Source organism: Aethalodelphis obliquidens, unplaced genomic scaffold, assembly GCF_003676395.1.
Source record: "Aethalodelphis obliquidens isolate GAN/ISIS:26980383/991018 unplaced genomic scaffold, ASM367639v1 scaffold13, whole genome shotgun sequence".
NCBI lineage: Eukaryota > Metazoa > Chordata > Mammalia > Artiodactyla > Delphinidae > Aethalodelphis > Aethalodelphis obliquidens.
The window spans coordinates 12,212,247-12,230,710 of NW_020837957.1; the positions used below are offsets into that span (position 1 = coordinate 12,212,247).

Below are 18,464 nucleotides of genomic sequence, written 5' to 3' on the forward strand. Positions count from 1 at the left end.
ACACACACACACACACACACACACACACACACACACACACACACACAATGACCATGCGGAACACAGAGGGGCAAGTAATTTACTATAGCTGGGGAAGTCAAGAAAGACATCATAGATGACACAAAAGCTGATTTTAAATAATGAGATGGGGTTGCCCAGGACACAAGGAAGGATATGCTAGGAAAGAGAATAGAATGTGCAAAAACATGGGGGTTTGACAGTCCAGGGATAGGCATGCTATTTGCTGTGTTTAGAATATAGGGTTAATCCAGAAACATGCATGGAGATAAATCTGGGAAACTAAGTTGGGCCAGATTGTAAGGGGCTTTGTACGTATCTGAAGAAGTTTTCACTTTATTCTTTGATCACCAGGGAATCATAGATGCTTTTAGGGTACTTAGGGTACAAGAAGGTGGCACAAGAGCCAGATAGTAATGACAGCCTTAGGCATATCAAAACATGTGCCTGCTCCAGAAGAGTGACTACATTTTCCTTTATGTTTTAGAAATGCAAATATTATGTCTGAAAATTTAAAATCTCCTCCTCCCTTCAAATGTCTTTTTCAGCTTCTCTTAAGTACAGTGACTTTGATGATGATGATAACAAACATTATGTGGAAGGGCTGTGTTAAAAAGTAAGAATGATCCTTTGGAGGTCAAGGGGAGGACAAATGAATACCAAAGAAATAACACTGCATCCACTGTAACGTGTAATGAAAAGCAAACATACCACAGATATGGCCCTGCGTGACTTGAAATATATGTTTATAAGAGAACTTTTACTAGTGATTTAATAGAATTAAATTTACATTCTTATAACTTTCTGCTACCACTGGGCAGATTTCCAAATATCTTTGCCTCATCTTCACTCTGTCTGAAAAAGAAAGTGGCAGGAACTGAAATCCAAGTCAACCTTTTATTCATGACTATGAATGGGGAATTTGAAGAAAGAAATTCTACAAAGATAAAATCAGAATGGGGCTGGAGAAGAAACACCTAAGCTTTCACTTACATGAGAATCCAATACCACGTTGTTGCATAGTCTTCAAACACTTTCACTCCAATTGCCCTTGCATCAAGGACTTTATTGATACCACTGAATTCAAAGAAGGAAAAAAAATCAATTATTTTTTGACTACCACTAAACAGAAATGTTCTTGTTATGATAAAAGGGATTTGGAAGCTGCAGTTCTAAGCATATTTTTAGAAACCATTTATCACTAGTGACTCTTTTCCTAGCCACAACAATACATGAGGTGTCACTTCGTTAAACCTGCAAAGGCAGCCAGCTACAGCTGCACACAGAGGGAACGTGGCTTCCAAGAGCAATAAACAGACCCCTCTCCAACATATGCAACACACCCTCAGTGTTGCAGAAGCCTCACTATAAGACAAGAATTTAGATGGTAAGATCAGCTTTTAACTTTTAAAATCCATAGAGCCAATATAAAATCCATAGAGCCAAGAACGAATATGATATTTAATTCCCCTTCTTAATCTTCTGACAGCTCTGTAGCAGGAAGGCACAAAGAGGCACATACAGAAAAGTGCACCAATCGTTAGCATCCAGTTTGATGAATTATCAGAGTGAACATACTTAGTAACTACAGCATAGTCATTCTTTTCCCCCATGTGCCCCAATTACAACACCTCCCCCCTGTTCCCCTAAAGTTAACCATAATCCTGACTTTTGTGATAATAATTTCCTAGCTTTCTTTTTAGTTGTACCATTTATATATGCATCATAGGGTAATTTAATTTAGTTGTGCTTACTTTAAACTTTTTCATCAATGGAATTGTACTATTACTTTATGATTTCTTTCACATAGCTTTATATTTGTGAAATTCATCCATGTTGCTATCATATTCTAAACACACAGGAACTGCACTATTCTACTCGGACTGCTAAAATCTTTTGAGAAAGAACAATAAATTTTTTACAATGCCTTTATTTTTTACTTTAAATTCAACAACTAAGCTATGAAATGGTACTCTGTGTGTTTATATTTGTGTACATACAAGTCTGTGTGCACCCAGGGAATTGTATTTCCCAATAACGTGGAACACCATGATGCATACAGCCAAGGAAAACAGAAAATTTACTTCACTGTAGTTAGTCCATAGAAATTCGACACAGTACTGATAGAGCAGCATCATGGTTGTTTCACCTTTCTTAAGGCCCCCTTCCCTTTAAAATATCTAGCAGTTTTATTACTTCAGTCATTTTTTAAAAATGGTGCTTTAAAAAAGCATGGGTTTTTAAAATTATGCTTATTCAAAAGTAAATTATACTAAGGTCTTGCGATCTGTTTCCTGATGTCTCATTTCTATACATGTTGATAATGAAAGACTTAACCATTTTGAAAAACATAATTGTTCTTTCAAATTCATTCTGCTTTCTCCTTTACTTGGCTTTCTTAATGAACACATACCGAGTTCTCTAATCCACAGTGACATGGATATTTCAGAATAATACATAATTCTTCCTCCATAACCCTTAACCTAATGGAAGTTTTAGTTTGGGGACAATAATGGGATGCATCAAAATTGAAAATGGAAGTGTAAACAACATACTTTGCAGCTGCCCTGAGTTCTACAGCATTTCTTGTCTTTCCACTTCCATCTTCAAACACTGTCTTATTTCCTACTGTTAAAGTGCCATTTTTAGTAGAAAAGTCAGGGAAACATCTCTGGAGATCTGTAAAAATAAATTAAAATTATGATAATCACTTTCTTCTTTCATGATGTCCTCCCTTTCTTAAGCCTTCTGTTATTTATAATCAAATTCTTACTAGACAATGTATAAATTGCTGAATATAGACAATTGCCCATTACTTGATAATCAGATTTTCTGATGATTCTAAGACTGACATGGAAAGCAAATACAATCATAATCTGAAGCTACATTTAAACTTGCTGATTATTTTATACATGGTATATTCATCAAGTAGCCATAAGAAGGACACACAGCACAGGTTTTATAAGAGTAATACTGATAACCTCTCTCTCATGGTAAACACATTTTAATAAAAAGGCTATATTTATTTGAATGATCGGATGAATTTATTTTGTTATTTTACAAAATTCTTAGATACTCCTTGAGTGAAACCTTGAAAACCAGAGTTTAGTGAACATTTCCTTGGGAAATAAGAATCAGCACAAATTTTAGGTTACTAAGACAATTGAATTTTTATTTACAAAGTCTGAATAATTTGTCTGTCTTCCAGCTCATTTACAAGTTTCTTTTAAGAGGGGCTGGAAATGGGAATTCTAAAGCTATCAAAAATGGCCCACACTTTGAAAACTAGCATTTCTGAGAAGAGTTAATTTACCATTCAATCTTCTATGTGCTTATTTTTAATTATACAGAATCCTTGACTCTTTACAAATCTTTATTACTAAAAATGTTTTAAAACCCCAATTTTAACTGAAGAGGGAGGAGCAATCAGAAATGGAGAATTTTTATATTTTTTCTTACAAGAAGTATCACAGACTTGCATGGGTTCGCATGGAGTGTAAACCTGAAAATATGAAAGCAGCTGATATAGAGAAAGAAGAAATATGTCCTTGTAAAGCTTTTCCTGACTTTCCTTTTTTAAAATGGTCTGATCTACCCACCTTCATGTTCCGTAGCTTTTATAATCGGGGTGACTGCCCTCTCTCTCTCCTGCTCTTCCCTGGCAAATCTGACATAGTAGCCTCTACCAGATGCTTCCATTCCCTCTCAATCCAACTGTATTTCTGTCTCCACCTCTCCACGCAAATTAGCCTCCCAGTGATCCCAGTGACCTCCTAGTTGCCAAAACCTCCAAATCTTTTTTAGTCTTCATCCTGCTTGAACCCATTACCTAGCACAGTGCTTGGTACATAGTGGAACTCAGTAAGTATCTGCTGTTGAATGAATTAACTTTCTCTTGAATGAGTCTTTGACATGGGAGACAACCCTTTCCTTTCAAAACTCTCTTCCCTTGGTTTACAGGCCCAGGTTCTCTCCTGCCTTCCCTTCTTCCTTTCTGTGTACTCTTTCTCTTTCTCCTCCTTCAACATGACTGTTCCCATGTACAGAACCCCCGAAACTTGTTCTACATATTATATCTGGGCAATAACTCATCTAGTCTGTTAGCTTTAATTACTAAATATGCTCATTATATATTTAGAAAGTAGAGAAAATTTTATGAAAGAAGATACAAAACTGTACATAGTTTTACCATCTACAGTGAACTATATTAACCTTTTGGTGCATTTCCTCCAGTCTTTCTTCTATAAGAAATTTTTTTTTTGAGAGTTATAATTATACAGTACATGAGAGGTTGTGCCTTGTTTCTTTCTTATAATATTACTTATTTCCATTTATAAAATCTTTAATGAGTGAATTTTATTAGCTGCATACTATTGTTTCAAATACTATACTTAATCCTCTATTGGGGGGATACAAGTGATTTCAATATTTATCTTAATGTTTCCTTCACTAGACTGTGAAGGACTGTGCCTTACTCATTTTTGTATTCCCAATGTATATTTCATATTGTGTGATTTAACCAAACTACACTTATAAGGGCAGGACTATATGTTATACTTTTATACCTATTACACCTTCAGTGACTAATGATTCATTTTTACCGTTTTGCATAAAAATTTGTAACATTCTTCTTGACTACAGACACTTGTTGCCCAGGACTTCCTGGTTAAATGCGGTTGCTTGCCAGGCCTACATCTTTGCTGTAGGGTTTTAATGATCCAGAGAAGACTGATGGGAGCATATAAGACATTATGCTTCATGGTAGCTACTTCAATGGTACCTGACTTTCTACTCAAACTGATGACTGCTGTCTTTCTTCCATTTTAAAAGAAATATGTACTCATTGTGGAAAAACAGAGATATAGAAAAAAGAAGAAAGAGAGAAAATGGCCATAGTTTTGCCACCTCCAAAACAATCACTTAATATTTTGGCATATTTGTTTCCAATCTTTTTCTTTGAGTAGTTTTTTTTGGTTGTTGTTTATTTTAATTTATACAGGCTTGTCATAATTCATATAGTATTTTTCATTTTATGTAACATTGTAACATATACACAATACTTATAGGTAAAAATTATAAATATTTCATTTAATGAATACGTCATAATTTATTTAAGCATTTCCTTGCTCTTAGATATTAGAGTATTTCCTTTTGATTTTCTTTGTCTTTTCTTTTTTTGGAACAACACTGTGATGGACATCTTTATGTAAAGTTTTTTCTCTGTTGTTAGAATTATAGCCTTAAGAAAGGAAAATGAGTGATTATTTCATTTTCTTCTAAACAGTTAAATAAAGTTTATAGGGGCTTCCCTGGTGGCGCAGTGGTTGAGAGTCCACCTGCCGATGCAGGGGACACGGGTTTGTGCCCCGGTCCGGGAGGATCCCACGTGCCACGGAGCGGCTGGGCCCGTGAGCCATGGCCGCTGAGCCTGCGCGTCCGGAGCCTGTGCTCCGCAATGGGAGAGGCCACCACAGTGAGAGGCCCGCGTACCACAAAAAAAAATAAAGTTTATAAATTTTAAAGAAATAAAATGTTGATGCATTCAGGAGACATAGAAATATTTCAACTTTCAAATTATAAATACAAGTATATGCCCCACCCTCACTCCCCAGTGTCAATTTCTCAACAAACTTTTTGGCTGAATTCAGGGGTGGATGTGTTAGAGTGTGTCTGTGCTTATGTGTGTTCACAGAGCACCGAAGAATCAACCTGAATGGGCTTTTAAAAATCAATTTTCAAACTTTTTTGTGTGTGTTTAAGCAGCCAAACCTAAAACCTCACCAAGCTCCAGTGGAACATCCCCAGCTGGAGCCAGAATGGGCTTTATTCTTCCTAATTAACTCTGGGACCCTGGGCCAGCCATAGGACCATTCCCGGCCTCAGTTTCATCAACTGTGAAATAAGGGAATTGAATTAAATAACTTCTTGGTAGATTCTGTGTTTCTAAGGTAAAATAATAGCCACTTACAAGGTTTGCTTGGAAAAATCGCTGTTGGACAATCATCATCCAGTAAAACTTGTGTGAGAGTCTAAAATTGAAGGAAGAGTATGTTAACATTTTAAAGATGATGTGATGACAAGTTTTACTCTTGATATAAAAATTTTGTCCTTTAAAAATTCAATTCCCTAATAATCTCCTTATCCCAAATTACACCCCTAATAAGAGTAATTGTAAGATTATCACACACACATACTTGTTTGACAAACACTCTTAAATACCCTAACTGTAGTTCAATTGAATCAACAATAATAAAGTCAGACCTGCTGAAACCAAGGCATGTCTTTGAAGGTGTGTATCTTCGTCTTAGTTATATCCTTAGTCTCTAATCCTTTAATTTTTTCCTGGAAAAATGGCATCTTCTCTAATTTAGAAGCCATTACTACTAATTAACACAATAAGGCTTTAGAAATCCCTTATAAATCTTAAATCTAGGTAGTGTTTGGGGACTTTTTAAATGAGTAATTATCAAACCAGGTTTGGAAGTAAAATTCTTATTACTAAGTAGCCACGGAGCTTTATCACCACATTAATGAAATGGTGACTGCAAATGACATTTAGCTCTTAGCTCTAGACAGCAAAAAATCCAAGTAGAGAATTTGCTGGTGTCAGGGAATAGTTGATGCTAACTTACCAGACCTAACAGTCTTGTATAACACCCCAAGTCTACAAAATGATATGGTATAAATTGTGTGTGTGTGTGTTTGTATGTACATGTGCATTTGTGTTTTAATGAAATGGTACCGTTAGTAATCACTTCCAAGAAGATTTTGGAGCTTGATCCGTTACAAATGCTCATGTTACACTTGCGATTGAAACAAGGTAAATTCTTTCTAGTTTTAAGCTTAAACACACATACCTTCGCAGGCTTAAGAAAAGCAGACTTGCAGAACTGGCTGTAGTATGTCCAGTCGTTTCTGTCTTTTCTGTACATAAATTGTATTTCCATGTAGGTTAAAAATTTTTCTGGGCACTTGGAGACACAGATCTGTGAAATAAAGAAACACAATGGTGGGAACTGAATTGAGTTGAACAAACCAAGGAATTATCTACAAGGTTAAACTTCTAAATTACCCACCACTATAAAAAAGCAAAGCACCATTTTCCATCTAAGAAACTTAAATCAATCCTCTAAACTTACTGTAAAAAATAAAATTTCATGTACTAGTATTCAACCTCTACTCCTTCCCCTTCGATGTTGATGTTCTGTTAAAATAATAAGATGCTGTACAATGACAAACTTACTTTTACCTTCTGATTTGACATAATTGTAGATCTACATGCAGCTGTGAAAAATAATAGATTCCACATACCTTTCACCCAGTTTTGGCCAACAGTAATAACTTGCATAACTATAGTACAATATTACAATGAGGAAACTGATATTGTTACAATCCACTAACCTTATTCAGTTTCCACCAGTTTTACATGCATTCATTTGTGTGTATGTGTGTGCAGTTCTATGCAATTTTATAATTTGTAGATTTGTGTGACATCTTCCATAGGACAGTGATGAACTTTTAATGAAATATTTTTTCATGATTTTCTGAATTAGTAGATAAGAGCTTAAAGCAAGATTAATTTCACCTGTGTAGTTTATACATTTTCAGGGTTAGAATCTTGCTTTCTTTCCTTATGTGAATACAATGGTAATTTAAAACGCTCCAAACATTGATAACTTATGCCGCTAGTAACTATCAGTGCCAATGAATTCTCAGAACATAATTGGAGGTTTTATTACCATAAGAAACTAACAAAATTAGGGCTATTTGTGGCAATCAATCATTATTATTGTCTTTCAGCAGCACCAGTCAAACATGGGCAGAGAGGTCACTGATGCAATTATCTTACATTAATTAACTTTGGGGGCCTATTAATGCCAAACCGGATGGCCGTGCTAGTCCACAGAGCCACCGTGGAGTGACTGCAATCCAATTAGTAACTCCACAGAGAGAAAGCAGAATCAGGGAAGATGCACTCTGTTGGTTTTGCTTTTGTTTGTAATAAAAAACCAAAGATCATGGGAAGCCATGGGAGTTGTAGTCAATCCTTGAACATTCCCTTCCTCCACCTTCGGTTCCTCCTTAGGAAAGGCTTCTCAGCTCTGGTTTGCTCCATCTCCCTACCGTACTTTGGTAACCATTCTCACTGACCAGATTCTAGCTCAACCCCCACTGGTAGTTAGGTAAAAACACGGCTGCTGAGGTGACATCTCTTTCCCCTTTTTTGGGTCATGTCTCTGCTACACGAGGACAATTGGTATTGACCCCACAGCTAAGGTAGTAGGTAGATAACTAAATGGGTACCTCAAAAATCTCACAGTTAATATTGTTTTGTAGCAGCAGCAGTCCAATTTCTTTTAGAAGTTTTGACAAGGTAAACAACTCATCTCCACATTCACACCTCCAGGTGCATTTTCTCTTTCTCAGTCTCTCCTACACACATATGCACACACACACACAAGCACATACACACATTCACACACCTCTAGAGGAAATATTGAAAGTCTCACAGGTATCTTTCTATAAAAACTGAAGGACTGTTTAGGGACATTCACAGCAACCAACCAACATGCTCACATTTTTTGGAAGAAGACTGAGGTCATTGCCAATGCGAACATCAAAAGTTTACTCTGATCGGGGCTAAGCTGAAAAAACCATTAACGTATTAGGAGCTACCTCACAGACATTTAGACCTCGGCAATTTACTTACATGACTCTGAAAGATAACTGAACTAGCCCCTTGTTGGATACATTTAAATGGATTTATAAAAGTGAATACTGAATATACTAATGTTTTCATAGGCTTTCAATGATGGTAGGAGCTACTGAGTTAAGGCTATGATGATTTCTGTATTTATACATACACACACATACAATGTATACTACACATATAAAAGTGTGGTGTATGCAACATATAAAAGAAAGTAATTTAAGTGGTAAAAAATGTTTTGATAATGAGAATCACATCAAATTTCATTCCAGACACAAATGAGCTGTTAAAAAACAATATAGCAAATGTTCTTTACTCTCTATCAGACCAATTTGTTCACTTCAAATAGGGTGCTGATTAGTAGCAATCAACATATAATTAGCCAAAAATGAAGGTCACACTGAGGTTGGGTATCCTAATTGATCAAGGTCTGTCCTTTAAATGCTTATGACACATGTCTGGACCATGCTGCATTAACAAAAAACATCATGCGTAAAAATATGGCTTGGATCAGTAGACGCACTACTGCCTGGCAGACTGAAAGCAATCCTGCATTATTGGCAGCTAATATATATTCTGACTCAGTTCTGATTCTTTGTATAAACACAAAGGGACATTCTGAATATAGTTCTTCATCATTATTTTTACATCTTCCATTCATATAGGGTTACCATTCTAATACAAATTAGGATTTGGTGAGTGGAAGAGAGAGTTACACTGAAGGTTAAAACACTACAATTTGCCATGAAGAAAGGATAATCTAGTAAATCTAGTAATTTATGTAATCTAGTAATTTGTGAAATGTAATAAAAAGCATAATGTGCAAGGATTTTTTGTTTCATCATGGGAATGATGTATTTGTATAGTGTAGTGGAAAATTTTCTAGACTGGGAATGGGAAGATATTCTCTCATTCATTCATTTACTCATTCACTCAACAAATATTTATTGATCACCTACTCTGAGCCTGTTCTAGGCACTGGGGACACAGTAGTGAACAAAACGGATAAAAATCCCTACTTTCTAGTAGGGGAGATGGTTAACAACAAATAAACAAAATTGTTTGCTATGAGATGGTAGCAGGTGTTATGGAGAAAAATAAGGCTAGAAAGAAGGCCAGAGGATGAAAGGTACCAGGGTGGGATTCTAATTTTAAATAGGTAGTTAAGGGAGGCCTCAACAAAAGGTAATATTTGAGGAAGACTTGAGGAAGACTTGAAGAAGACTAGTGATCTAGTCATCTGGAGAAAGAGCAGGCTAGGCAGGGAGATCAGCAAAGTCTAGAGCTATGAAGTAGGCACTTTCCTGGATCCTTTGAAGACAACAGATGGTCAGTATGACCCGAGTGCAGTGAGCAGAGGGAGAGCCATAACATATGTGGTCAGAGTCGGGCAGACAGTGAAGAACTTTGTAGGCCATTGTTAGGACTTTGGCTTTTAATATGAGTAACTTGAGAAGCTATTGAGGGGAGGGGGCTTGAGCAAAGGAGGGACATAATGTGACTTACATTTAACAGGATCACACTGGCTGCTGGGCAGAAAAGAGAGTCTAAGGGGCTGGAGACAGGAGCAAGAAGAGACCAGTCAGGAGGTCATTGAACTAATCTAGCTGGTTCCTTGAAAAAAGGAGGAGATGGTGAAAAAAGGAGGAGTTTGGCCCTGGGTATATTTTGAATGGAGACCAGAGGAATTAGCTCACAGCTCAAACATGAGTGTGACAGAAAAGAGGGATCAAGGATGATTTGATGGTATTTACAGCTGTAATAGAAAAGACCGATGGGGGGTGGGGAACAATTTTAAGGATAAAGTCAGAGACTAGGAATTGAGTTTGGACATGTTAAATTTGAGATGCTAACTAAATATCCCTGTAGAGACATGGCATACGTGGTTGGATAGAAAGATCTGGAGTTCTGGGAGCAGACTGATCTGGATAGATAAATTAGGAAGTGCAACATATAGATTGTGTTAAAACTACAAGACTAGGTGCAATCGCCAAAAGGAATAAATGTAGGTAGAGGAAACTCCAGTGTTTAGAAGATGCTGGAAAGATGAAGAGAAACCATCAAAGAAGACTGATAGGGAGTAGCCAGAGAGTTGGGAGGAAACACAATGTTGTGCCCTAGAGGGCAAGTGAAGAAAGTATATTAAGGAAGAGGGATTGATTAAACAGTGCTGTTAGCTCAAGTAAATACGGATTGAGAACTGACCATTGGTTTAAATAGATGGAGATCAATGGTATCAATATCATTTGGAGAAAATAGAGTAGGAGTAAAAGCCTGAATGAAAATGAGAAAGGAGGATTTAGACACATTGAATATAAACTATTCTTATGAGGAGTTTGGCAAAAAAAGAGGCACAGAGATATGAAGCAGTAACTGGAAGGGGATGTGGGATCAAGGAGAGAATTATTTAAGATGGCATGTTTGTCTACCGATGGGTATAACTTAGTAGAGAAGGAAAATGGTAATAAAAGAAAAAAACAGAAGATTCCTGGAGTTGTGTGCTGGACTTTGTGAGCGAGGATAAGATCTAATGCACGAGCGGATGGGCTGGCCTTGGGCGCACAGGTTGTTCCTCCACAGTAAGAGCAGGGAAGGTAGAGTAAATACATGAACACAGATGATGACAGGTAGGCAAGTGGAGGTCAGTGTGGTAGCTCGTAAAAGTTGTCTTCTGAATGCTAATACTTTCTCAGTGAAATAGGAAGCTAAGTCAGAGGCTGACATGGAGACTGGGAAGGAGGTCTTGGAGGTTTGAGGTGAGAGGAAAAGGTGTGAAATTGTTTTCTAGCAGAGTAGCTAGTGAACGGGCAAAGGGTCTCCTGTGTGATTTGGGGACAGCATTAAGGGCCCCCTTGAGGTTAGTGGTCCTTAATTTAATGGACTGTTGTGTGTGTTTTCTGCAAGAACACACAGCTGCCTGGGTTGAGGCATGGAGTAGGCAGAAAGCTGCATTTAGCCATGAATGATGTTCTGCCAGGGAAGTACAAGTAAACGAGAAGGGGCAAAAGAACTGAGGGTTTAGATAAGGGAGTTATTTTTTTTTAATTTTTTAATTTTATTGAAGTATAGTTGATTTACAATGTTGTGTTAGTTTCTGATGTACAGCAAAGTGGAACCAAGAGAAAGCAACTAAGTCAAAATCTTACTAAGTTTTTGAGGTAGTGGTACTGCCAAATTCATGACCTAATCTGAAAAGGCCTTTCACTGTTAATATAATCTTTGAGGTTCTAAGCTCACACAGTAGGAAGAAAGTTTCAAAGCCACATGGCCCCTAAGAGGGTGTATTTCCAATGCTCAGCAATGGTGTGGTCTGAGGCTGACGGACAGGAAATAACCTTTCAGGTGGTTGAGCAAAGAATCATAGGATGTGACGGATAAGGAACTTCCTTCAGAGAACATGATCCAGGTAGGTCGAATAAAAGACTGTTCTCCAGTGCCATGCACTAAAGACCACTGTGCATTTATACCTCCTCCCTTTCTGAATGGGAGCTTGTATTCTAATTTTCCTAGCCCTGTTCCCCATTGTGCATTTAGTGTCAAGACCTGATGGAGAGACTATCCATAATCCATAGATCCTAGACTATGGGTTAAAGATAGTACCACATGGGATTCTGGGTTGTCTCCCTTGGGAAGAAGGGTGTTCTGGAGGACAGAGGGATAGACTATGGAAGAAACAATGAAGTTTGTCCCTATTGTTTCATTTGTTCATGGTACACAAGAGGCTGCTCAGCCCACAATTACATTGCTTTATTCCCTCCTTCTTGCATCTCGGTGTGAACAAATAAAACAAATGAGTCTATGACATGTAAGTAGAAATGCACTGTGTGACCCTACTGATCCAAGGCTTTTAAGAACAGGGGTGCTTTATTCAGCCTCTCTGTCTTCTTCCGGCAACTGGATGCTGCTCCTGCTGAGGACTTAAGGGATGACAGAGCCACCAGATGAAAAGAGCCTGGAAGAGAGTTGCCCATTGACCACAAACACCGCCTTTTACTCTTATATGACTGAAAAGAAACTGTTGTTTTAAGTCACTTAAAACAGGTTTATTAGTTACAGTAGCTGGCTTTATTCTTCCTAATACTGATCCTGAGAAAAATATCTCCACTTTTCTGGGCTGCAGTTTATTCATTTATAAAAATAGGTGGTTAGACAAGATAATCACTGAGGTTCCTAGTAATACTGCTTTTTTAAAATTGTATATGAACAAACATGAGCTTAGACTTCTGTCTTCCCACCTTCCATAAATTCATCATTAATCACACACACCCAGAACCCAAATGTAGTTTCTCAATTCTTTCACCCAAGAATATTCAAAATCGCTAACATCACCAGCGAGGCATTTTTTTTTTTTTTTTGCCTTACCTGTCTGGTAGGGCACTGTAGGTTTACCACCACGGAGGGACTGGTACAGCTGAGCAGGTTAAAGTAAAACAAAATGGGCTTGTTCCTAAGAGAACAACATAATATTTTTAGTGACTGTGGAAATATTTCATATCATTTCAGCCCCTGTATACTTTAATATAACATAAAATTTAAAAATCGGCTTCATTTTCCCCAGGCAGTTGCAAAATATTCTCCAACTCCCCTTTAACCTGCCTAACATTTAAACCACCTTTTGGTCATAGTAAAAAGTTGAAATAATCAAATTGTCCATCAACAGGGGATTGGTTACATAAAGAATTCCACATCCTTAAAGTAGAAGACTATATTGCCATTGAAAATAATGTTGAAAAATGTTTAATGTTTTAGCAGGGAAAAGTGAGACCCAAAGAGATCACAGGAGAGTTGAAATAAACCAATGGGGTAGAAAGAGGGCAGCACTGAAGCAGCCTGTCATGGGAGAACATGGAGTCAAGTAAATGGGCTTGCATCCTCCTGGTGGTACCTCATCTGACAAGAGACTGGAGGTGAATCACCAGGGATAAAGCCAAAGGGGTTTGGTGGAGGGCAAGCCAAAGGTGATTTCTCAAGTCAAAGAACTAGTCAGTGAGGACTTCCCCAGAGAATTTCCACTTGTGCACCATGAGAGAGCCAGCCTTTGGATGCTTACCCCAAAGACAGAGTTTATGGATAGTCAGTTACATCTTAGCTGCAGTAGCAACAACCATGTGGGACTAGGACAGTGGCCAGGAAAGTAAGATACTCTTCCTTCTATCTGTCACACACAAAGAAAGAGCTAGGACCAGGAGAGAGGGAAGAGAAGGGAAATAGCAGAACAGGGCCTCTCTCCCACTCTAAGTTCCCTTGCAGTGTTCAAACCTGAGCTGGGGGATTGGAAGAAGCAAGATTCAAATTTTAAATTGGACTGCCCTGAACTTTTTAACAATAGAAAGTATTTAGAAAGCTATGGAAGGAAGCTACCCAAGATGCCAAAACAAGAAGGAAAGAAATTTGAAAGAACATTGTTAAAGGCAATAATAGGGGAAAAATAAACCCATTTCATGTCTGTAATCCCATCTAGATGGATCAAGAATCTGGCTATAAATTCGTACACAATATGCACAAGGCTACTTCACGATTCCACAAGAGTGAGCTTGGCTCTTTCACCACCCAAGCAACTACATCTTCTGCATGTGATTCAGATTTGTACCTAAGCAAATGAATAAATTATTACATGTCATGGATCATTGGAGTCCCTTAGGAGTAGTTAAAATGCTGAATGGTAAATCAGTAAGTGTCACGAGTCCCCCACAGGTAAAACTGATTTATAAACTGCAAAATGCTACATAAACTCAAGTTATTCATCAGATTATGTGATCCTCAAGGGTAAAGTTTGTATCTTATTCATTTTTATACCCATCTACCTTGCCAACACTTAGCCGAGTACTTGGCCCATATTAGGCACTCATCAGATGTTGCAGAATGGATGAGATCAATTTCAGAATAAGTTTTTCAATATCTTAGAATCCTCCTTAGTTTTTTGCACAAATCTATAGTCATTCTATCAAAGTCTGTCTGATATCTTTAAACATCAGTGGCCCTCAGATTCCTTAGGTACAAAGTAGATGGCAATGGTTGCAGCTGAACAATTCTGCAAAAGTGATTGAGGAAGTACCTCATTATTTAACTTGAATTATATTTCCACCATGAAACAACAAAATAGAAGCAACTACAAACTACCAGTTTGAGCTGATGTAAGATGCACTTAAGCCCATCTCTCTTCTTTCCCGAGACTCATGGAAATAAAAGAATAAAAGTACAAAAAGGAATAAACCTCACCATACCAGCTAAGGATGTGCAGGATGGGATCTGCACACAATTGCACAAGAGAGTTCAACAATTTCTGGAAGATGGAAAGCATATGAGACTGCGTTGAGTGATGAATGCACCACAGAAAAGCTCCAAAAAGGGTGGGATATGATATGCCTGTTAGAAATCATGACACATTCTGGACTCAAAGCTGAGAGTGAGAAATGTGGCCAAAAGTAAGAAGATTAATGAAGGTTTATATACAGGTCTACAGTGCAAATCAGTGTCTCTATGCTCCTCCCATACACCTACACTTAAGACTTCTAGCATCCAGGAAAAATGGGCAAAAACAGAGGCCTCTTTTGTTGAATGATAGCAAGGGCTTTTGTGGGATTGGGTACCCCAGTCTACAACCCTTCATTTTCTGGCATTGTAAAAGCCCATGACTGACAGTCAGCTTCCCACCAGTTCATGCTGTAGTGAAATCTAACAGCTAATACAACATTCCTATCCCATACGGGGCAGAGGCCTCCCTGGAAAAACTGAGCTACTAACACAGAAACAGAGCAAATTCACACAAGCAACCCAATTCTTTCTTTAGTAAAAATGGATAACCAAGTAGCATCAGGAGTTTAAGAGAAATTAGAATAGGAAAGAGAAAGACTAAAGTAAACAAACAAAAACTGATGCTGGATGAAATAAAAATAATTCAGGGTATAGGAGGGACCTTAAAATTTTTTTTTCAGAGTAATTCAAGCAGATTATTCATACATAAAAATACTATGTTATTAAAGGAATAAACAGGAAACAAGAGGGCTTTAAGAGATTTAAAATATGATTAACAAAATTTTAAAATCAAAAGCAGAGCTGGAAAAAACTTGATGAATCTCCTAGAATACAGAATAAAAAATCATAGATGGAAAATATAAGGAAAAAAAAAGAGGTATCGAGACTAATCCAGGAGGTCCAAGGTATGACTAACAGAGTTCCCAAAAGACAAACAATAAAATGGAAAGAATGAAAACAGCAAAGAAATAACTGAAGAAAAATTTTCAGAGCTGATGAGAGTCATAGTTCTTTAGAATTAAAGGACCCCCATTGAGGCCTGAACAAAAAGAATATTTTTTAAGAAAGACCTACATCAAATTGTGGGATTTCAGAAAACCAAGAGTAAAGAAACGATTTTAAATGCTTTCCCAGAGGATAAAAGTCACCACAAGGTATGTGAAACAGACTAGCATTAGACACATTGGATGCTGAAAACAATAGAACAGTATCTTCAAATTTCTGACAGGAATTGTCTTTCAAGTTACACTTCTAAAGCTAGACCATCAGTCAACTGTAAAGAGGGAGAAGAAAAATATTTCCAGGGACTTCTCAAAGTTACTTCCTGTGCTTTCTCTTCTTAGGAAGATAATCAAGAATGTTCTCCCTCAAAACAAGGGTGTCGACAAAGAAAGAAGACAAGTTGGGATATAGAAAATTGTTCATGGGACATGCTTACACTAAAAATATATATATATTTCTTGTTTATCTGAAATTGAAAATTAACTGAGCATTCTGTGTTTTTATTTGCTAAATCTGGCACCTCTAGAAGTGGGACCCAATCTAATGAGGTAGATAAGTCCCAGAATTAAAGCTGTGCAGTAGGCCTAAAATTTACCTGGTCCTGAGTGGAACAAAAGGACAGAAGTTCTACAAGGCAGGTGTTCAGAGAAGAGGGAGCCTCTGAAAAATAGTGTGATTGGAATGGTAGACAAACTTATGGTCCTGATAAAGACTATTCAAGAAAAACTTGGCTGACAAATAAAACATTATACATGAATGTCATTGCCCTATGTTGAAATAAACTAAAATGTAGCATGATGCTAAGCTGCAAATAAAGTGTAAGATTTGGCTTTGATATCAGGGACACAGTAGAAATGAAAATGTAATGGCCAGACAGTGACTAAACTTCACGTAGTTATTACAAAGTAAAAGTCTTATTTCCAACTTCTAGAATCAACCTACCAACAGAACATGAAAGATTCTGATGAAGTTGCAGAACTGAACTTTATAACAAACTTAATCATGTAAAGGGTAAATATAGAAAGTGGAATAGAAAGGAAAGATGGAGAGAAGGGTAGTGGGGATAATATCCTCCTCTTATATAAAGAGGAGTCGAGATACTGACAAAAGTTAGTGGAACAAGCAATTGAAGCTCAGTATACCATTTAAAGTCACAAAAGTAAACTATAAGAGAATCTGAAGGCAATAATTTAACCGTTAAACATGGAACAAGGAGGGAGAACAGAAAAACAGATAATGTAAATTAGTTAAGTCTTCATTTTTCATAGCAGGCTATCAATGGATACTATCTAAAATTAATAAAGTACAAAAGGAAAGAATAAACATATGATTTAAAGTTATGCAAAAAACTGCCAGAAGAACTAAAAGCAGTGTTACAGACTGAATGTGTTCCCCCAAAAGTCATATGTTAAAATCCTAACCCCCAAAGTGATGGTATTAGGAGGTGGGGCCTTTGGAGGTGCTTAGGTCAGGAGGGTGTAGCCCTCATGAATGGAATTAGTGCCCTTATAAAAGAGACCTCAGAGAGCTCTCTCATCCCTTCCTCCATTTGAGGATACAGAATAAAGATGGCAAACCAGGGAATGGACTCTTGCCAAGAACCTGACCAAGTAGGCACCTAATCTTGGACTTCTAGTCCCAAGAATTGTGAGAAATAAATTTTTGTTGTTTACAAGCTACCTACTCTATGGTATTCTGTTATAGCAGCCTGAACTGACTAAAACAACCAGAAGGAGGAGAGATTATCTTTCTGGAAAGAAATCTCCTAAGACAGGAGACCATTGCTTTTATTACTTTTATTATAAGCTCTTCATTATTGTTTGGTTTATTTTCATAGGCATATATTATTTTGATATAGATTTTAAAACTTAAACCAAGTAATAGATCTGGGCTTGTAGTATGTTCAATCAAACAGATTTATGAGACCTCCTTGTCATTTTATAAGTGTTTCTTCAGTGAATTGAAGACAAAGTTATTATTGCTTCACTTAGATGCCAAATTGATGCAAAACTTAAATAGAAGAGCTTTGTTCTCTTAATCTTTCCTGTTTCCCTATCTGAAGCTCATACTAGGAAGATGATTATTTTGGTCTGTCTAATCTGGCAATTGGGCTGCATCAGACAAGGTTCAAAGTTGTTTTAACCCAAACTTTATAAGCTGAAGTTTTTGTAGTAGCCAAAAGGTGGCATCAAAATCAATTGAGTTCTTGCTTTTTAGTAGAAATCCCAAAGAAAAGGATCATACCCAAGTATCATGAATAACTTCCCTGCAACTCAAAAGGCAGAGAAAGTTACACACGTCAACAAAGCACTCCGTTTTCCTTTGAGTCTGTTTTATCTGCTTTGACATTTTAGAAAACTCTCAGTGTTTCCCCTAGTGTCCTTTTGGTTAGGCATAGACAAAGCACAGACTGACCAAATTCTATCCTAAACACTATCACACCATCTCTAAGCATGGGATTTTACGCTCAGTTAAGGAA

The 18,464-nt window shown here is 37.2% G+C and overlaps 1 protein-coding gene across 1 annotated transcript in view; it reads right to left on the reverse strand.

Annotated features, from left to right (window-relative positions):
• Nucleotides 1-18,464, reverse strand: part of SLC44A5 (solute carrier family 44 member 5) — a 159,859-nt gene that overhangs the window by 44,369 nt on the left and 97,026 nt on the right. Inside the window, exons 4-8 of the mRNA XM_027114094.1 lie at nt 13,091-13,175; nt 6,876-7,004; nt 5,987-6,047; nt 2,574-2,697; nt 1,012-1,095 (exon numbers count right to left, since the gene is read on the reverse strand). Of these exons, the coding sequence (XP_026969895.1) occupies nt 1,012-1,095; nt 2,574-2,697; nt 5,987-6,047; nt 6,876-7,004; nt 13,091-13,175 (483 nt within the window). The remainder of the gene's footprint in view (nt 1-1,011; nt 1,096-2,573; nt 2,698-5,986; nt 6,048-6,875; nt 7,005-13,090; nt 13,176-18,464) is intronic.